Source organism: Heterodontus francisci, chromosome 10, assembly GCF_036365525.1.
Source record: "Heterodontus francisci isolate sHetFra1 chromosome 10, sHetFra1.hap1, whole genome shotgun sequence".
Classification (NCBI taxonomy): Eukaryota; Metazoa; Chordata; class Chondrichthyes; order Heterodontiformes; family Heterodontidae; genus Heterodontus; species Heterodontus francisci.
The window spans coordinates 86827428-86849668 of NC_090380.1; the positions used below are offsets into that span (position 1 = coordinate 86827428).

At 45.0% G+C, this 22241-nt stretch overlaps 1 protein-coding gene across 1 annotated transcript in view; it reads right to left on the reverse strand.

Moving 5' to 3' along the window:
- Positions 1-2309: 2309 nt before the first annotated feature.
- Positions 2310-22241, reverse strand: part of LOC137374593 (NXPE family member 3-like) — a 41321-nt gene continuing 21389 nt past the window's right edge. The window contains exons 4-6 of the mRNA XM_068040931.1: positions 18244-18317; positions 10551-10760; positions 2310-5729 (exon numbers count right to left, since the gene is read on the reverse strand). Of these exons, the coding sequence (XP_067897032.1) occupies positions 5179-5729; positions 10551-10760; positions 18244-18317 (835 nt within the window). The 3' untranslated portion in view covers positions 2310-5178. The remainder of the gene's footprint in view (positions 5730-10550; positions 10761-18243; positions 18318-22241) is intronic.

The window sequence follows — 22241 nt, forward strand, 5'->3', positions numbered from 1 at the left end:
CCCACAGTTGTGACTTGACTATCACTCGTTGCGTCGAGTGCGGTTCCCTGTGAAACTAACCTCTGAGGCGCTGTAAGGTCCTGCCTGGGTGAGGAACATTTATTGACACAGTTGGTTCAGTCCGATTTGCGCCGTATCCGATGCCAGCCTCCAGGCTGGATCCTGAAAGACAGGGTATGACTGCACCTTGTACTGTACCTCCATTCCTGTACCCTTCAGGACACCTCTTCAGGTTGTCTACAGAGACAATTTTAAAAGAGTGCTTGCCATTCGGCTGGTTAGCAAATATTTTGACAGTTCTTTCAATAATAACAGAATGTATTTGAACAGGTTTCTTCGATTTCGATCTCAAACCAGGTTTCTGTTCAAACTTTCTCTCCTGAACCCACTCCGCGGTTACAGATTGCCAAGCTTTGTTAGTTACCTGTTTTTGTCTATTCTTCTCTCTGATCCTCCGATCAGTTTCATGAATTTGATCTGTTATTTCTTGTTCCAAATCTAATTGTTGCTTTCGGTTCAAGGAGTCAGAAAGCGGAGAGACATTAAAAGAACCTGAGTAAGGGGTGTATGCATTTCAACACCATACATTAAATAAGACGGTGTTCCCTGGAACACTGTCCCTGATGCACAGATGGGCACATTATTTAGTGATAACTGTACTTCCGGAATGATGGCGGCTCTCTTATTCCCTCTGATTCCCTCTGCTTCTCTTACAGTTTGGTCAATAGCTTTTTTACTTCCTGGTTTTTACGTTCCACCAGTCCTGCTGACTGCGAATGACGTGGTGTGCTATGCTTTAACCCAATCCCCCTTTGCACACAATAGTCTTTGAAAACCATGAAAACAAAGGCTCCGCCTTGATCAGAGTGTAGGATTTTGGGTGCACCAGCTATAGTAATAATATCAGTAATAACATTGACAAGTGCGGATTCCGAAACAGTTTTTATGGGGATCAGCCAGCAGAAAGAAGCTCAGCCATCAACACAAATGAGGTCATGTTGATACCCCATTGATGGGGGTAGTGGTCCAATGAAATCAATAAAAAATTTCGCCATTCATTTATTTGGCTTCACAGGAGCCAATGGTGGCTGTTTAATAAGTGATGATTTGCTGATCAAATTACATGGCTCACAATTTGCCACATATCTTTTACAGGTTTTAAGCATACCTGGCCACCAATAGAAAGGAGTCAATTTACAGAATATTGTTCGGGCACCACTATGTGCCTGATCAATATCCTCGTGAGCTTCTTTTACAAGCTGTTCTCATTTGTGACTCGGGGGTTCCTCCCGGACACCCTCGGGCAAGTTAACCAGTATAATACCAGTTGGGATCATTGAATAGAAGTACTTTGATGGATATTCTTTTGGATTCTCTTTCGTCGGGTCTAATAGCTGAATCAGTTCCTCATCCTGATTACATTAACTATAACTCTCGAGGGAGTGTCATGCAGACTGAATGTTTTGCCTGTCCATCAGCAAGACTGTTGCCCTTTGAATATACTGAACCAGTGGTATGCTGGGTACATGAATTACCTGACAATTATGTTTCTCCTTTCGCAAATGGAGAATATCTTCCCACAACGACTTTGGTTTTATGGGTTTACCTTTATGAATAGTAAAACCTGTTTGCTCCCGGAACACAAGGTCTTGGTTGTAAGCCCATTTACAATAGTCACAATCTATACAAATTAATGCAGCTTAAGAGGGTCTGACTTTTCTAAAGCATACTGTAATGCTTCAGCATACTGTGCTGTCCATTGGCCATGGGGTATGGACAGTAACTCTTCTGGATAGAAAGAATAAGAATCTCAAAAGGTACCTATTACTATCCCTATCCCAGCTGAGGATTGTTGGTATATTCCTTTTTTAATCATCATTGATGACCCATCACAATAAATAACCTGATGATAATCTTGTAAGTGGTTTCAGAGGTGCTTGTTTAACTCCCTCCTCGTTATCATCATCTTCCATAACAGCGAGGTGTTCTAAGTCCATGTCTGAGGATAGAAATTTAAAAATTAACGTGGGCTCATTCAAAAAGGAGGCCCATTTCTCATATCGGATTTGAGTGACTCTTCTCTCATCAGAGGCCATTTGCAAAACTGATCTCAAATCTGGTATTTCAGTATAATTTGTAATGGGGTGTATCCCTTGAAGAGGTCGTGCTTTAATGAGGCACTGAACTATCATCGTCATAACTCTTTCCTTTTTATTATACCGTCTTTCAACATTGGAAAAATTACTGCAACTGCTATTTGAGGAGATGTTTTAACATGAAGATTAAGTGGGACCTGCAAGTCCCTTTGCTCTAAATCTATATCCTTCTGTACACCACGGCACAGTTGTTGCGATTTCAAGTAATCATCTGGGGAAAAAATGAGCGGGCCTTTTACTGTCTCACCTGCACTAGCATACAGAGGTGCTGAGAGATCAGCAAAAGTCAGGTAAAAGATCTAGCAAAGTTCAGGAGTCCTAAATTTGCCTGCAAATTTTTCAAAGTTCGGCAATATTGAATTGTATCTAATTTCCCTTTATGATCCTGAATAGGCCACTGTTTCCTGAGCTTGTGCCAGCCTGCATCAATATAGGTTCTATATCTACCTTGCCACATTGATTCGGATGGCCCTGTAGATAAGGGTAATACTTGTTTAGGAGCTGTTCCAAAAGACCCATTTCACCCCCTTCTGGGCAGGTGCAGTCTAGCTGTGCATGAATATACTTCTGTCGGTCATCCTTGTCCGTGGATGCCTCCACAGCCATGGACGTGATCTTAAGGAAGTATTTAATATCAGGCTGTCCTATAATAAGAGGAAAAACCAAATCAGATACTAAACCCATCTTCATGGTGGCTGTAATACCATAAATAGTAACAGGAATTGCATAAAAGGCAATCCGCTGTGTCTTACACTGTGTAAATCCCCCGAATGATAACTGATAAAGCGGGCTTCCCAAATCTGACCACTGAGTCTTTATAATTCCAGGATCTATGACTGAATAATCAGCTCCTATATCAAAGAGTGCCTGTACCTGTTCAGCAGTGGGCAGTGTTGCCAGGGCATAGGGGAATTCAAGAGACCCTGGCTGGGTGCCAGCTCTTCAATGTGGAGAGCCAGATGCTTCTGAGTCCTGACCATCAGCCCTGCCTTGATTTCTGATGACTCTAACTGAAGTCTGCCCCTCCATCTTTGGAATCTCATGCTTTCCCGATCCCTTAGGTGGATAAAAGTCTATCAGAAGACTTACAGTCACGACTATTGCCCCCTTGTGGTGGATGCCAATCCTGTTGGGAGTCTTTCTGATCCCTGCCTCTGTCAGCCCTGGAACCTCCCATTACTCTATGATAGGAACGGCCAGTGCAAAATTCATCCCCATAGGGATCCCAGCTGACCCTGCTATCTCTGCAAGGTGTAATGCTAGACTATTCCCACCGTTTTGGGGAAATATGCCGCTTGCGCTCCTGGCGAAATGGCAGTGTAGAGCCACCAGAGCGCCCGTCTGGGGCCCAAAGGAACAAGTCTGCAGGCAACTGGAACGAGAAGGAGTCCATGTCCTATTCTGTCCCTGTCTGTATGAAACAGAGACACAATCCATATTATTTTTAACCTTCGGATCCGGTTGGACCACAGGCTTAGTATGGGGCAGATCCAGCAAGGCATGGTTTGAGCAGATAATGCCATCAACATTATCCCACCTCTACTGATCACCAGGATAAGCAGACAATGCCCCTTCACAGGCTAGTCTAAGTGCAGAATTCTGATACTGGTTCACCAGACAACCGTGAACAATTTCCCAGTTGCCATGTATAAGGTCCTTACCTAATCGATAGGCAGCAGCCAAACCATTCGACTTAACAGTGTATTGAAGGATTTCTTTGATTGAGCCTTTTACATGCCCTCCCTGAGTTGTGGTCAGGAGCTGGGAATATATTTTTATCCAGATGTTGCAGTTATTAATTGGGGGGACGAGATCAGAGTTTAACATCATGGAGAGGAGCTGCCGTAAATGTGCAGCACTCCAGCCCTGACAAGAAGTGTCAAGTCTTTCAAGGTTATTTAAAATCCATCTTGTTTTATCTTGGTTGCTGAGACTGGGCTTGCCACACATGTCATGTATAGAGTGAAGATTCACATTGCCTAAGGGCGTAATTTGTGACTGCACTGGCTGTCCCACAGACAGAGGAAAACCTGCAGCACCAGCAGTAGCAAAAGTCTGCAAAAGTGTCTGTTTCATTTGAAGGTGATGTATCAGCAGCTGTCTATAATCCTCCCGCAAATTCTGATCATGAACTTTATTGTGAGGAAACCATCTAATCTGAAACCCATGTCTACCATGCACATAGGGAGACCCAGGACCTTCAATTCTCTCATGGATACCCCCACCAGTCATTAAGCCACCCAATTGTGCAGGCGTGCATGTTACCATTAATGAATGTTTTGGGTCTGGGGATCAGTCTGATTATCCCACTGGATACGTGCTATCCGTTCCTCCTGGGGGTCAGCCACAATAATACCATGAGCTCTACCTGAACTATCGGACATCAAAATCATCTATCTCAAAGACTACCACCTGATCTACCTGATGCAGTGGAATGGGATTCTGTAATCTACTGAAACAAGTTGTTGGATCACCCAAGGAAAAATTAAGCCAATCCCTTCTTCATTAGCCATTATATCGGAACAGAACCTGAACTAGGAATTAAAATATGTCAGGACCTAATCTCAACTAGGATTCAAAGTGAACTTTAAAGGAAATTTCAAAACCTCAAAAATAGAATGAGGGAGTTCCGATTTAAGATCCACAAACCGTGGTCGAGGTGGAGCCTGCCACACACACAGCCCCACAAAACAGTGTTCTACTCTACCTTGCTTTGAGAGAAGCCCCTCTGTAATACAGTAAATAAGCATGTACAGCAGTTCCGTTAAATAGACAAACTCCAGCACCCTTGCTCCTGTTATAATGAAACACAATAAAAACAAAAACCTCATTTGCTTACAAGCACAATGAATACCCCCACACTGGAATAATTCAAAAATTATCATTTGTTTTAAAAAGGCAGTTTAGATCAATGTTAAAAAATGCACATTAATTCTAGGCAGTTAACAAATCTAAGAATTCTGATGGCATTATTTATATTTTGAACCACGTGAGAACCAAAACAGATCTAACACAGTATTTATCACTTTTTAGAAGAACACACATATGAAAGAAACACATCAATTTCATTCTTTATAATGACTTGTTTGGGGTGTAAGTTATGTGGCAGGTAATGTGCTACCGTCATTTCCCAGGCATCCACAAATGCCACCTTGATACCCGTGAATATCTTCCTCATCACTAAATCAAGCTGATAGGTGTACCAGTCACTGCTGAAGAAACTGAACTGTCCTGGAAGGGCCTGGACATTGGCAGTTTTAATTACAACCGCTGTATCCGGACTCCTGCCTAATAACCGTAGAACAGACCTGCGGATATTCTGTAGTCTTCGGATGTATGGTTCAACTTGAATATTACTGAAATGGGACCATATAGTGATGGCTATAACTGTGTTTTTTCCTCCTTTAATGTCATCCAGTTTATTTACAATGTACTGAATTTCCAGGCTTGAAATTGGATCGAATCGGAGTGGTAAGCCATGAAGATGAAATTCCATCATGATGTTCTTTTCCACATCCACAGCAAGATGAGGGCCAATACCTTCAGGATTTCCAAGATCAATCTTTTTGAGACCTATAACAGAAAATATAATAGTATATCAGAAGTTTGCTGATGTTAACAGGTAGGAAATTGGGAGGAACACATCATGTGGGATTTCAACTAAATTTACAGCATTGATATATTTCATCTTTTTGCCTCAAACATTAGAATTATTTGTAACTGCTCCACAATGTTTCAGTGAGAAACTGCACCACCTGGTGGAGTGCTGAGTCATTCAAATCAGGAAGTTTTTTTCCAAGTTTGAGTTCCTGTTCGATTAGTTGATCTTATCTGGAGAGACAGAATGAACACTACAATTAGCCTCAATGCCTTTGGCTACAGAGGGGAGGGAAAAATAAAGCAAACATGTCCAATTGCTGTTCAATGATCCCCGTGCTTGAAAGTTCATGTGCACTGAGTGTTGTACGACAATAGTATTGGGTCTGGTCATGATGCCAATAATGGTCGGTTACTTGGTCAACACTCAGCATCGGAAGGAGATTAGGTGGCGGAGGGCAGGGTAAACTAAAACACACAAACGCACACACATCAGGCTGAATTTAATGTTCCCACCGCAGTCCTGACGGCATACACGGAAGCAGGTGCCATCGCTGCCGATGATGCATGCGGCTGGCTGACCACGATTACACGATGGGCGGCCACTTTCCATAATGGAGACAGGGTCCCATCCAATCACATGATGGGGACGGGCTCCGAGGTGGTGATTGCGGCTACAGTTGACTCCAATGCAGGTGCTGGCATCATTTCTAAAGAGCTGCCAGCTTGGCTTGTATTGCTGTGTTTCTGTAAAGCAGTGAAACTGGTGTGTTGCTGAACCCACTTTGAATGTTGTTTGAACGACCACTCCCCTGCAACACTACTGTAGCTGCTGTTTCCTAGGAATACTGGACTCCCCTGCAACACTACTGCAGCTGCTGTTTCCTAGGAATACTGGACTCCCCTGCAACACTACTGTAACTGCTGTTACCTGGGAATACTGGACCCCCCTGCAACACTACTGTAGCTGCTGTTTCCTAGGAATACTGGACCCCCCTGCAACACTACTGCAGCTGCTGTTTCCTAGGAATACTGGACTCCCCTGCAACACTACTGTAACTGCTGTTTCCTGGGAATACTGGACTCCCCTGCAACACTACTGCAGCTGCTGTTTCCTAGGAATACTGGACTCCCCTGCAACACTACTGTAACTGCTGTTACCTGGGAATACTGGACCCCCCTGCAACACTACTGTCGCTGCTGTTTCCTGGGAATACTGGACTCCCCTGCAACGCTACTGTCGCTGCTATTTCATGGGAATACTGGACTCCGCTGCAACACTACAGCAGCTTCTGTTTCCTGGGAATACTGGACTCCCCTGCAACACTTCTGTAGCTGCTGTTTCCTGGGAATACTGGAGCCCCCTGCAACACTACTGTAGCTGCTGTTTCCTGGGAACACTGGACTCCCCTGCAACAGTACTGTAGCTGCTGTTTCCTGGGAATACTGTTCTCCCCTGCAACACTATTGTAGCTGCTGTTTCCTGGGAATACTGGACTCCCCTGCATCACTACTGTACCTGCTGTTTCCTGGGACTGCTGGACTACTGCCACACTACTGTAGCTGCTGTTTCCTGGGAATACTGGACTCCCTTGCCACACTATTGTACCTGCTGTTTCCTGGGAATTCTGGACTCCCCTGTAACACTACTGGAGCTGCTGTTTCCTGGGAATACTGGACTCCCCTGCAACAGTACCGTAGTTGCTGTTTCCTGGGAATACTTTTCTCCCCTGCAGCACTTCTGTAACTGCTGTTTCCTGGGAATACTGGACTCCCCTGCAACACTACTGTAGCTGCTGATTCTGGTGGAGTTGTGGCAAATCTTGGACCTCTCCTCTGCTGCAATGTCTGGTGGAGTTGTGGCCAATGTTGGACCTCTCCTCTGCTGCAGTGTCTGGTGGAGTTGTGGCAAATCTTGGACCTCTCCTCTGCTGCAATGTCTGGTGGAGTTGTGGCAAATCTTGGACCTCTCCTCTGCTGCAATGTCTGGTGGAGTTGTGGCAAATGTTGGACCTCTCCTCTGCTGCAGTGTGACGGTTTCTCACAGTGTCAGTAGCCATCTCTTCAATGGGCAGCCCTTGTCCCCGAGAGTCCATCCCTGAAGGTGAGCAGGGGGGCTGAAAAAGCTGTGGCACCTGGGACTGTCGAAGTATGTAGACATTGTGGCTGCTTCCCAGGAAGCGGGCACATACCTGCAGGATGCACTTCCGGTGGTCATAGACCAGTTGTATGTTGACGGAATGGAAGCCCTTCCTGTTGATGAAGGCGGCTGGCTGCTCCATGGGAGCCTTGATGGTCACATGTGTGCAGTCGATGACATTTTGTACCTGGGGGAATCCAGCAATGGTACTCTCTGCCTGACTGTCAGAGTCGGTCCGGTAACGCACAGTCGCCAGCCCTCTTGAACAGGGCCACCTTTCAACAGCCGGGGATCCAAAGGCAGATGAGGCCCACCCGCTGTTCACTTAATTCCAAACCCCCCCTTTGAATCGTGATCAGTTGCATGTTAATCTATTACAAAGACCTGTTCAACTATTTAAATTGCAGTCCTGGAGCTTTCCCAACACTGACTAAATCCGGTCCAACGTCACAACATTGGATTTGCAGGCGGGCGCGCAAGCCACTATTGTCCAACCCACCATCACTCCATTCCCATTCCTAATGGCCTCACTGAATTCTACCCAGGATGACACACTCTACAGAAACAAAAGGTGGACTTACTTTCTGTAAATACTTTCTGCAAACTTATCAACAGATAGCTGATATTGTAGAACAACAACTTGTATTTATAAAGCACCTTCACCATAATGAAATATTCCAAGGTGCTCCACAGGAGTATAGCTAGCTTTAAAATGGGCTTTTATGCCATGTAACACACTGTATAATATCATGGTTTTCCAAGCATGGAGATTAAATAAATCAAATTGTGTTTTCGTTACACAGTATTCTGGAGTCTTCCTGATACTCTGAGGATTGAACTTCACAATTCTGTCCATTATTCTGTGAAAACTAGAGACCAGTGGCCTTGAATATTAATTTTTGTACTCAATTTTATTTCTTATTAAAAAAGAAAATCCAGGACAGAGATCAAAATAGTAGGGAAAATATACCAGGCTAGAGGTAGGTACCTGGCACTTAGTAGCACTGGGAAAGAGTGTTACTGAGGTGCAGCAGTCCTGGAGAGTTTTACATGGGCTTGGTCCTACTGGAAGGGTAGTTATTCCTGAACTTTAACTAGGGTGCAGCTCTTCTGTATAAGAATTCAGAACAGTTTGAAACATTTTTATTCAAAAGGGTTCCAAATTTCACTTCCCTTCTATTCCCTTAGTCAAGGAGCTGCATTAGTTTGAATGTTTCTTTTTCAATCCAAAATGATAAACCTTAGGAGCATATAATTAGTGTTTGCTTTTGTGAAACTTTTCTGAAAGATTTTCAGTATTTGATTTGCTTGTTTTTTGGTTTTGGTGGAAACAAATCTCAGAGGTCATGTTATGTCGTGAGAAAACAAACCATGAAAAATAAAATGTCCCATTAACCATAATCAGGGCTGATTTTAACTGCCTCTGCCTGATGTAAGCAGGTCTGAAGCAGCCTGAGAATGGTGTCAAGACACTTACAATCCAGTTTACACTGGTGCTTCGGCCGCTGCCATCTGGAGTAGGGTCCTGAGAAAGTTGACGGCAGGAGGCCAGTTTTTAAATGCTAATCAGGGTCCCTATGATGTATAGAAGAGTCTAAATGCAATTTTGAGATACAATTGGGCGGAGCAGGTGCACTGCCAGCACTGATGGAGACTAATCAGAAAATGCACCTAAGAAATTTTTAACCTCCTGGCACCATAGAAATACTCTGGTCCATGCATAATCCTCCTCCCTCCCAAACCTCCCCTTTGCTGTTCCACTCGTACAGAGTATTGCTGATACTTGGAATTTACCCTTTAACATAAACCTGGGCACCTCTAGCCAGGACCACACCTCAGGCCTGCAGCTGAGAATCAGGTTCCAAGGGGCTTTCTCACAGCTGATGGAGGATGAAAAGTCACAAAAACTGAAACTTAGCTGTCTGTCTTAGACCTGCTCCTGGACCCCTGCTGACTGCTGGGGCCAACTTTTGTTCCATGTTTCACTGGGTGTCCAGTGAACATTCCTCTGGCAAAGTGAAGGGGGAGGCTGAGAATCCAGTCTCCCATTTCATTAGCAAACTCATCGCTGGTGTGCATTACTGCAGGCATAGACCCAGCTCCTCGCACCAGGGAAATCCTTGACATCCTGGGGCAATTAACAGTGCCATAAATGATCGAACCCGCTCCCCCACTATTTTTCCTATCTCTGCACTCAGGGAAATGACCTTTCCCTGGGGTGAAAGGGCAAAATAAATCTACCATATTAAGTCCAAACTCAGATGGGACCTTCAAATAAAACTGTTCATGAAGGTACTGAAACAGAAGATTGTTATAATTAAATATAAGTCATGTTACTTTGCAATATTTTAATATTTCATGCTTTTATCTTTTAAGCCCTTAGTCAGTAGGCTAAAACAATTTTATGGGAGTATTTTGATTGATTTCATTGTTTCACCTTCACCTTTCTTTTATTGGTAAGTGAGTTATTTAAGATTATTGTTTTCAGAAATCCTGAGACTTTTTGATCAGTAATTTTCGAATAGCTTTTCTTGGTTGAAATTTGTACTGGAGCCAATTTTAAAAACATAATTCATATATTTTCAATGTCACATGTGCATTTAATGTGGGATGCATGCTGGATACAGGTAGTTTGATGAATAGATAGACTGACTAACCTGGAACAAATCCAATCAAATATTCAAACCACTGGCGTATAGTGGAATCCCCAAACAGATAAACTTTTTTTCGCTGAAGACAATCTGTAACACTTGTAGGAGTGTCAAAGCGGTGAATACTGCAGGTTGTTGATATCCACTGGTCCTTATAATAAAAGCCAGATGGTGATACCATGGGCTTTCCCCGGACACATTCCCCAAGAACTGCAGCTGAAAATAAAGAGAAACAAGATAGAGGAATCATGATGCAGTATCGGTAATGGGTAAAATGACAGACGGTCAGTGTGAGGTGTTCAAAAGAGAACTTAACATAATCCAAAACCAGTTTATGCCTCTCAGGGATGAGAGCTCTACTTGCCAATAAAAGCAGCCATGGACAATAAAGAGATTAGAGACAACAGAAAACTAAAAGAAAAAGCATACAAAAATCAAAAAATAGCACAGATTCTGGTGAATGGGAAAGATATAAAAGAACAGCAAAGGGTGACAAAACAGAGAGCTAGAGCTACAAAACAAAAAGGGAATCTTGAAAGAAGCTTCCAAGGAATATCAAAATCAACAAGAAAATTTATACCGTGACAATTAGGAAAAACAGGGTTGCCAGGAGCAATTGACAATTGAGATACTGTCAATGAAAGTAAGGAAATAGCAGACATGCTAAATAATTATTTTGTGCCAGTATTTCCAGTGGAGGAAGAGGTCAGCATGCTGGAAATCCCAAGGAAACAAATTTTTAATCAGGACAGGCACTCACCAAAATTAACATGAGCAAAATAACAGTAATGAACAAAATAATGACACTAAAGAGTGACAAATCACCAGCACCAAAAGGCTTCCATCGCAGGGTTTTAAAGGAAGCAGGTGAAAACATTGCCGATGTCCTAACTGGAATCTTCCAAGTTCTCACAATAGTCAGCGACACCCAGCATGGATTTGTAAAGGGTAGGACATACCCGATGAACCTGATTGAATTTTTTGAAGAGGTGACTAAAGTAGTGAACAGGGGAATGTCTATAGATGTCATTTATATGGACTTCCAGAAGGCATTTGATAAAATCCCTCATAAGAGATTTTTAATTAAAGTTGATGCACATGAAATTGAGGGCAAATTATTGACCTGGAAATTGGCTGAACAGCAGAGGACAGACAGTAGAGATAATGAGCAGGTACTCTAATTGGCAGGATGTGACTAGTTTTTTTATTTTTTTTTTAATGAGGCCTTTAAACCCCAGGCCCCTTTTATATTTTCCATGTTGAGGGGGCCTTTATTTCTCAGGCCCCCTTTATATACATATTTATATTTTTTTTAAATAACTTTATTAAAACCAGAAATAAACAAAAACTCAAATTAAAATGCCATTCTCGACGTCGATAATGCACTCCAGTCCCTGCGGTGCCAACCGGTCGCGGAAGGTCTCAAGCGTACGGGCGGACACCGCATGCTCCTTCTCCAGGGACACCCGGGCGCGAACGTAACCGCGGAAGAGGGGCAGGCAATCGGGGAGGACGGACCCCCCGATGGCCCGCAGCCTGGACCTGTGAATTGCCACCTTTGCCATGCCCAGGAGCAGACCGACGAGGAGATCCTCCACCCGGCCCACGCCCCTCCGCTCCGGGTGCCCAAAGATCAGGAGCGTGGGACTGAGGTGCAGCCAGAACTTGAGGAGCAGCCCCTTCAAATACTCAAAGAGGGGCTGCAACCTCGCACACTCCATATATACATGGAACACGGACTCATCCAGGCTGCAGAAAGTACAGGCGGCCTGGGAGTCCGTGAACCTACTTAAAAGTCTATTGCACGGGACTGCCCTGTGCAACAGCCTCCACCCCAGGTCCCCGATGTAAAGGGGGAAGACTCCTGCGTAGAGAGACCTCCATTGGGGTTTTCCCTCGCCGCCAGATGGCAACACGGACCGCCAGGGCGTGTCCGGCCTGCTGACGAGGGCGAGGAAGTGGAGTGTGTGCAGGAGCAGCCTGTACAGGAAACCCCTCTAGGATGTGACTAGTGGTGTTAGGGCCTCAGATATTCACCATATTTATTAATAACTTAGATGGTGAAACAGAAAGACGCATACCCAAATTTGCCGGCGACAAATAGATTGACAGGATTGTAAGCAGCATAGATGGAAGCATAAAATTATAAGGGGATATTGATAGATTAAGAGAATGGGAAAAACTGTGGCAAATGGGTTTCATTGTAGGCCATCCATTTTGGACCTAAAAAGGATAGAACAGGGTACTTTCTAATTGGGGAAAAGTTAGAAACAGTGGAGGTCCAAAGAGACTTAGGGGTGCAGGTACACAGAGCATTAAAATGTCATGAACAGGCACGGAACATAATCAAAAGGCTAATGGAATGCTGGCCTTTATATCCGGAGAACTAGAATGCAAAGCCCTGGTTAAACCACACCTGGAGTACTGTGTTCAGTTCTGGACACCACATCTTAGGAAGGATATAATGTCCTTGGAGGGAGTGCAGCTTAGATTCCCCAGAATGATACCTGGACTCCAGAGAAGAGATTGCACAAACTTGGGTTCTGTTCCCTGGAATTTAGAAGGTGAAGGGGTGATTTGATAAAAGTTTTTAAAATATTAAGGGGACTAGCGTTACGATCAGGTGAGGAGGGGTCAAATGGTTCCTCTCTTTTCCCTCTCCTTGATTGACTGCAACAGGTTTATTCTTTTTTGAAGAGGATATACTTGCCAATTCAGTGCGTGTTTAACTGTCTGTGCGCTGTGCTCATGAAAGAACCAATCGGACAGTTCTTCTTGAGCGTAACTAAGAGGTTAACTTTATTATACTAAAGTAAGATAATAAAATACTCTCCGACTTTCACACACACACACATACCCCCACACACACACACCCACACACACACACGCAGTTCACACACATACACAAATAGAATACAGAGTGAGGGAGGGAGGATAGATCAGTCAAGTTAAAGTCCAGAGAAATAAAAGGGGTATACAATCTGTGGAAGTTGGTGACTCGGCTGGCTTCAGGCTGAATTTGTGCGGCTTTGCTTCGGTGGTCCTGAGGCTTCCAATTTGAAGATGTGGACGGTTGATTTTGCTGTTCTCCTGGAGACAGTAGTGCAGGGTTAATTTCCTTCAAGGAATCTCTGTCTGCAGCAGGGGTGTCCCTCGGTGGTCACAGTCAGCAAACAGGGTTTGAAGCTTGCAAGGTTGGTTGGAGAGAGAGAGAGGGGGGGAGGAAGGAGGGACCCCTTGGGTCGTCTCTCATCAGTATCTAGTTGTTTGTCTCTATACTGCAGAGAAAACAGAAGCTTAAGCACACAAAGGGTGGGCCTGTTGCATGACTGTCACCCAGTGATTAAAGCATGTTGTTACTAATGTATTCCCCCTTGCAACCTAATTAGTCCATGTCTAGGAATCCCCTTTTCACAGCTAGGTCCCATTGTTCAAGTGATTAGGCTGAGTGATTTGTTTCCACTGGTTGATTTCTTTGATGCCTCGCTAAGAGGAACAGGACTCGTGGTTCAACCAGATTCCCCAAGTTATTATCCTTGATGGGTCTTTGCAGACATGGACTGGAATTTTACATCAGGCTGGAGGCCCAGCCCACCAGCAGAAAAAGACAGTGGTGAGCCTGCCTCTGCCGGGCCTGGAAGCCATGCTGTAATTTTACATGGCCTTGACCCTTAATTGGCCTCAGGTGGGACTTCCACCCCTCTGAGGCAGGAGGTCCTGCTTCCAAGTGCTGCCAGCCAGTCAACAGGCCGGCAGCTCTTCAGTCCCGGCAGCGCCACCGGAAACAGTGGCTCCTGTTGGGACCGCACCCAGCCAGGACTGGCAATATGGACAAGGCCCTGGAATACAGTTAAATGGGTGGGGCCTCACTGGAACAATCAGCTGGAGCTCAGTAAACCTGGGGGGGTGCGGGGGTGCGGGGGTGGGTGCATGGGCGTTCACTCGAGAGGTTGGGGGGTGGATGGAGGAGGTGCTCTTGGGCGATGGCTTGTGTTGCGGGGAGAGGGAGAAACCATCTACCTAACCAGGAGAGACCCCCTCCCACAGCCCACAAGGAGGCTGCCAGGTATTACTGGGCAGCCTTCTGAGCTACTGAACCACCTGCCTGCCCGCCACTGGTAATATACCAACAGCGGTGGGAGGAGGCCCTTAAGTTGCAATTAATTGGTAAAATTGCAGCTGGAACAGGAAGGGCACCCCCGCCTCCCACCCAATTTTACGTCCTCCCCCACCTCCAGCCCACTTCTGCAAGGGGCATAAAATTCCAGCCATGGTGTCTCCATCAAGACAGATTGGAATGTGGAAGGTACGGTGATGAATATTGGGGTAGCCATCTTTAGCTGCAAACTCCAAGTCCTCTTTAGTCTCTGTTTTTTTAAAATGCAATTCAGCTTTCCAGCCAGTGGATTAAAAATCATCATTCAACATAAAGCACCTTTTCATGACTTGGATAGATAGAGAGAAATGATTTCCACTGGTTGGGGAGCCTGGGTCTAGGGGGCATAGTCTAAAAATTAAAGCCAGATCTTTCAGGTGTGAATTTAGGAAATAGTTCTCCACACAAAGGGTAATAGAAGTTTGGAACTCTCTTCTGTGAATGGCAATTATTTTTAAAACTGAGATCGATAAATTTCTGTTCGACAGAAATATTAACAGATGTGGGACACAGGCAGGTGTATGGAGTTAGGTCACAGATTGTTATTTTCCTGCCTTATGCTCCTTCTTAAATCCCAATTCACTCTCATCCTGCTATCTGACATGAAGTGCAAACTGCACATGGTATGACCATGGACCTCTTGCTTTTCATGTGCCTCCCTTCCCTCACCCCAACTCTCCCCTTCTGCATTTCTGTTTTCAGATACCCAAGACCTCCTGCCTGGCCAGCCAGTGCAGTGTCACCAGGAAGAGCAAGAGCAGACGTCTGAAGAAGAAGCATCACCACTTGATAAGACACCCGCAGCCACCAGCTCAGATACTGGCACTGTGAGTACATTAGACGATAGTATCGGGGCAGGATCTGTATGTGGTGAGCAACTGAGCAACATTGGGCTGCAGAGAAGGGAAAGGGATAGCTCCACTGAGGATAAAGTCACAGAGGATTTCTGCTGCAAAGGACAACTGAGGATGCTGATGGGGAAGTGTATGGGAGAACGCTGATGGGCATGCACTCAGAGATGCTTTGTGCATTGGCAGGCCTGCCAGCCACCCTGTTGCCTCGGTCAAGGTGGATGGAGGAGTCCAGCTCCAATTTGTTAGAGGGCTCCATACAGACCTAGGTCCCATTCTATCCAGTATGGAAGTGGTGTCCAACCCCTTGACAGCACTTACTGACCCAGCCGTTTTGCAGCGTCCAATGGGCAATGTCTAAATTTGCAGTGTAGCTTAAGCAGAAGACACCCAACATTGCAGTGCTGCCATGAAATCTCAGACTGAAGTCATGCCATCTATGCTTGTTGTCATGCAAGCCCAGTTTGGTGGCATGCAAGCTCAGACTGCCACTATCATGGCTGTGGATACCACTGCTCAAAGGGACATTTGGAGTCTCACAGCAGTCTAGCAATCTGTGCTCCAGCAGTTTACTAGAACTGCTGAGGCGCTGTCCCATGGAAGTGTCAATGGATCCTTGGAGCACAAATCTGCTGTCCACTCCCAGAATGACCACATTCATGCTCCCACCATTGCCACTCCACCAGTGCCCATCAGTCACTTAGCTGGGTCTGCTGCTGCCCAGGCTGAGGTGGTACAGACTGAAGCCGGGCACTCAAAGCCCAGAGTTGCTCAAGGTTGTCCTGCAAGGCCATCTGCAGTAACAGTTACTGAAAGTCAGAAGCCTTCCACCAGTAATGCTGTGGTAGCACTGCATAGGAACATGAGGACATATGAAGGCACCCACAAGACAGGCACTAAAAAAATGCACAAGGCTGAATTGTTTAATTTCTGTGCGTATTATTAGAAGTGTTGTTGGATAAAGTTTTCATGGAAATGTTTTTCTGTGGTTTCCTTTATTTCAGGACTGTGTCCAAGAGGATGTAGTGATGGTCCCTCGAGAGGGACAGAAAGGTGGGCAATTGTGGATCAGTGGTGATGTGGAGATGAGAATTGATAGAAGTCTGTCCGGCTGAAGGGGCACCAGATGCCTTCTCCTCTTCTTCCTCCTTTCTGCCTCCTCCTCCTCCTCTTCTTCCTCCTTCTCCCAAGATTAATGCCGAATTCCTGGCGGCAAGAGTTGCACCCTCATGAAAGCAAGATTGTGGAGGATGCAGACTACCTTGGATTTGGAGACATGCTTGTGTGAGTATTGGAAGGCTCCCCCACCAAGCCCTCTAGACAGTGGAACTGTTGTTTGAGAACACCCATAGTGTGCCCATGATGTTCCTGGTGGCAGCATGGCTCTCGTTGTATGCATTCTGTCCACACGTGATCGGGTGGCAGAGGGAATTCATGATCCACATATAGAGCGGTAAGCCTTTTCACAAAGCAGCCAGCCTCTGGCGCATCATGTGGCTCAAATATGGCACGAACGGCTGACTGACACAGGATACAAGCATTGTGCCTGTCGCCAGGACAGCGAGCGCTCAATGACATCGATGGTCTGTGGATGGCTGCACACCAACTGCACCTTCAGGGAGTAGAACCATCTGCCGTTCTGGTACATCTCCCCATTCCTCCAACACTTTTTCCAAACTCCTCCAAAATCACTGAATACAGTACTTCCACTCATTTTCGGCAAAAGTAAGTCAAAGGCACCTCACCTGAAAGTCCCATGATTAGGCCCTGGGTGGATAGGGGAGGGGTTGGGGGTCCTTCATGCAGCTGAATGTATGCAGGAGTACTAAGAAAGGGCATTAACAGGACCTGTGAGGGCCAAAATGGTAGATTGGGCTTCCAACTCACATTTGACATTGACGTCATGATCTTCTCGCTCTGCGTGCTCAGCACAAGTACAGTATGCCTGTACTCATACCCTTAGAAGCCAGGTGTGCCACACAGGTTGTGCCAGAAATGCATGGAAGCAATATGAACACCATTTTTGCCTCTTTGGGCTTCCATAGTACCAAGGACAGTGGCGCTACGGAGCCGGATTTTGTGGCCACAGTGTCTAATGTTCTATCTCAGACTGTATTGAGGAAAAAGGGGATTCTGTTTTAAATCATATTTTCAAACTATAAATTAAAATAGTTAAAATGCACCATAATGGCCAAGACACTAGTATTATTCTAGTATTATGACTTAAAAACAGAAAATGCTGGAAATACTCAGCAGGTCTGGCAGCATCTGTGAAGATAGAAACAGAGTTAACGCTTCAGGTCTGTGACATTTCATCAGAGGTTAGAAATCAAAGGTTAGAAATTCTGTTTTTATTTCAGATTTCCAGCATCTGCAGTATTTTGTTTTTATTTTAATCTTGAATGACTTGTTGAGTTATAGATGTTTTATGTACAAAGTTTCGGATCAGTTTTAATCTTATGTGGATTCATCAAGACAATCCATTTTTGTTGGTTAAGTCCTACTTGTTTTAAATAAACTTGTACCCAAAATTTATGAAACAACTGCATGGAGCATTAAATTACACTTTATTTGAAAAAGAGTGGCAAATTCCAGACTATTTACGGCAGGCTATTACTCCACCATTCTGCTTACTCACATGCCCTCAAAAATATTAAACCTTCAATTTACTCATCATGAATGTACGGCTTACCTGCCCGAGGTGAAGGCTCCACAGTTACGTAACCTTTGGAACTGGGTAATATGGACTTCTTGATGTTGGCTCTGCTGAAAATGTAAATATATTGTACATTAAGTCATTGTATTCCTCAAACCTTTAACTAAAATTTATTTCAGTAGGAAGGTTAAAATGTTAACCAACCTGATAGTTCAGATGTAGTGGGCTAAAAATTTGATTAGGCCCATTAGCTGGTGCGGGGATTGCAAAGCACGGTTACCCATGCCCAGTCGAAATAATGCAGGCAACACATAAATTTCATGTTTTCTGCTTATCTCTATGATTGTGACATGTAGCCCAGGACTAAATGTGCTGCTGAGTGGCTGCACGTTCATCAGGGGGACAAGGTGCATGCATGCCTCACATGACTTACAGCCAGCGAGCACTTCTTAAAGCAGCCTACTCCACTAATAGGGAAGGTGCATTCAGGCTGAAGCAGCTGGTGGAACTGTTAGTTAAAGTCTCTGAAGGAAGGAAGAAGATTACCAATGGAGCAACAGGCAGAGAGAGGGCTCCCAGTTCTTTGATGTGGCACCCGAGGCCTTAGTCCAAGAGGTCAAAAGGGGGAAAGAGGTCATAGCTCTGCAGGGGGCCAGAAGGACCTCGAGGCATACCCTGCAAAAGGAATGGGAGCAGGGGGTCAGGAGCTACCACCTCATGAAAACAAGCTTCTGGAGGACACAGTGGACTACCACAAAGTTGCAGATGTTCTCCGGCAAGTGTTGGAGGGCTTCCCCCGAGCCGTCCAGCAATGGAACTGTTGTCAATGGTTTACTCCATGATGTTCTTGGCAGCATAGCTGTTGTTGTACATGCATTGCCAAGCATGGTCGGTTTGCGGAGGTGATCTCATGAACCATGTGTAGAGCAGATATCCCTTGTCACCACAAACTCACTGTTTGGTTTGTCATGTTGGCTCCAATATGGCAGGAACAACTGTGTGGTGCAGGGTGAAAGCATTGTGCCTGCTGTCAGGCTAATGAGCTTTCACCAGCATTATGTTCTGTGCAAGGTCACACACCAACTGCCCATTAAGAGCCTGATAGACACAACCACAAGGGGCTATCTCCCTGTTTATACGTGGCACCCACAGAGCTACATGGGTGCAGTCAATGCCTCGCTACACCATTGGGAAACCCACTACCCTGGCAATGGATGTGCCTGCTCCTCCTGCTTCTCTGTGGTTGGAGAGAAGACGATGAAGTCCCCTTTCCCGTCTACAGGACCTCTGTTACAATCCTGATGCAGCAATACACGGTAAATTGTGAAATGTTGGCAATGTCATTGGCTCCCACCTGGAAGAATGTGCTGGCAGAGAAATTGAGGACCACAGTGATCTTCACAGCCACTGGCAGTGCCATCCTCGCCCTACTCTGCAGTTGCAGATTCGATCGGAGGAGGTGGCACAGTTCAGTCCCACCTTCCTACCTCCTTGGTGAATCATAGCTTTCATAGCTGCCTCAGTTGCTGCTCATGCCTTCAAGTGCTCCTTGAATATCCTAGGTAGGTACAGTCTTCCTTTGAATGCCCTTCTCCTCCTCCAACTGCACACAGCTTCCCCTCTGAGCTACCTGAGCTTCATTGCCCTGCCATGCTGCAGACCATGAGGGACTGCAATTATAGCCTTTGTTAGTGCTAGCAGGCCTTTCACTGACAGGCCTTCAAAGTCCAATGAACTCCTTGGAAAAGTCCAGCAACTCTCCATTCTGACTCCAACACCTTTTCAGAACCCCTCCAACAACACTAAACACACACACACTGCAACAGCAAAAGAAAGTCAGACACCTCACCCCAAAGTGCCATTCTGATCTCTTTAAATAGCACTAATGGTGAGGGTCCCTTGTGTAGCTGAATACATATTCATCTGGGAGTGTTTAAGAGAGGGTGTTAACAACATCTGCAAGGCCCAAAATGGCAAATTGGATGGCAAATTAGCATTTGACACAGTGATATCAGGATCTACCCACTCTGCACGCTTTCTGCACATCCACAACATGCTCATGCTAACACCCTTACAAACATGGTGCGCCAGGCGTGGTGTATGATTGCCTTTAAGAGTGATGTCCCTTTAAGATCTTAGTATGCTAATGAGCTATGTACCGGATATAGTCATGTGATTACAAGCTAGAGTCACTCTGCAACTGTAACACACAGAGTAAGGTTCTGTAAATAGTGTGCTCTGTACTGTACATAATAGTTTAGGTGTAATAAACCTGATTGAGATCTTCGACCACCTAGACTCCACGCATCTCATTTATGTTGTGTCAGACAACATAAATAATGCATTACATGATGACAGCTGCAGTGAGAAGACAAAGTCTAAATTTACCATGGGTAAAATAGCTTTGAAAACGACCATTCCTACAGCCACCAGAGACAAAGGTTCCATCGAAATACTGGCCCAAACAATGGACAAAAAAAAAACACATCCAGCTGTAGAAGACAGAGCTCAGAACGGCAAGTTGCAAATAAATCGGGCGAGTCATTCTGCCGATGGTGGAGGGATACTGGTTTTAAAAAAAGGCTGTGAGGTGCTTTAAAGATTGATTTTTTCTAAAGATTCCATTAAAAGAATATGGGTAAGATCCGACTCCTCTCCCAGGCTGATTGAAGTCGGTGCCATTACAGGAGGTGCCCGATTGCAAAAAGCACGGGAAAAACTCAATCACTGCAGCGCCTTCATGCACGCAGCCAAAGTTTAAAAAACTTATTAAATCACTCGAACATGAAAAGCTTCCATTCATGCAGCCACACCAATAAAAATGCCATTAAACCACTTGGGCGTGAAGAACTCTAGAAAAAAAAAGCAAGCTGTGTAAACAGGCAGACTTAAGTGCTGCAAGCAAGATAAACAGAGAGCACTACCAAGCATCTGTTCTTCTCAATCCAAGCAGTTCGCGTGAATAACAGAGATTTTATTAAAGGGGAAACAGTGCATAGAACAAGGCTCAAAGCAAGCTTCAAGCAAACGAACAGCAGGAAGATGGATACCAAATTTCCCAGAATGAACTGAATGGCCATGGATATCCTTTCCGAGTTCAAACCTTTCAAATAAAGAATGCAGTAATGCTTCACAGATCAAATGTTGGCAGAACCAGTAAAACAGGCTGTGAAAATACTAGTAGCAGTTGAAAATGAGGGATTACACAGAATCAATACCTCTGGCTTATCTGAGAAAGACCAGAAAAATCCCGCAAAGATATGGAAAGTGCTAGAAGATCAGCTCTGATTAAGAATGAATTTTAGAATTGACTGTCTGGAATTGAATTCTTACAGGCAACAGCCACAGGAATCAGACCAGTTTGTCAGTAGATGATATAGTAAGGGCCACGAATGCGATTTCTCAGAAGCTGAGCTGTCAGACCGAATAATATAGCTGGTAATTGTACCAACTCCCATTGAAGCATTTCAGAAAGATATCTAGGAGAAAAAGAAAGATCACAGCATTGATGCACTGCTGATGGCAGGAAATATGAAGCCATTGTTGCTGGATAACAGCACCTGCAAGCACTGGGTGCAGCCAACTGTATTGGCACCATAATCAGGTCGAAAAGAGCAAGAAAGCTGTGTGGTAAGTGTGGTTTGCCCCACTGACCACAAAGTTATCCTGCATTTCAAGACCTGTGAAAGGAGTGCAGTGCAAAAGCTCATTGTGCCCGCCTGCGTAAGAAATCTGGCTCCAAAGACGCATCCAGTCATAGTATGACTCAAACAAACAGAAAACAGGTGCAGCAACATGGCAACAGCAGCAAGGAGACCTCCAGAGACCTGCATAAACACAAGCTGATACACAAAATCCACAGCAAATCAGACCTGAGACAAGACCCAGTGAGAAGTAATTTTCAGCCAGAAGTGGCACAGGCGTTTCACATTGTGAAACTGAAACATCATGTTCATAAAGTCAAACAACTGGAAACTTTCACCACTATTAACATGAGATGCCCAAAGAAAGCTGGAAAACATACACTCAGGGTA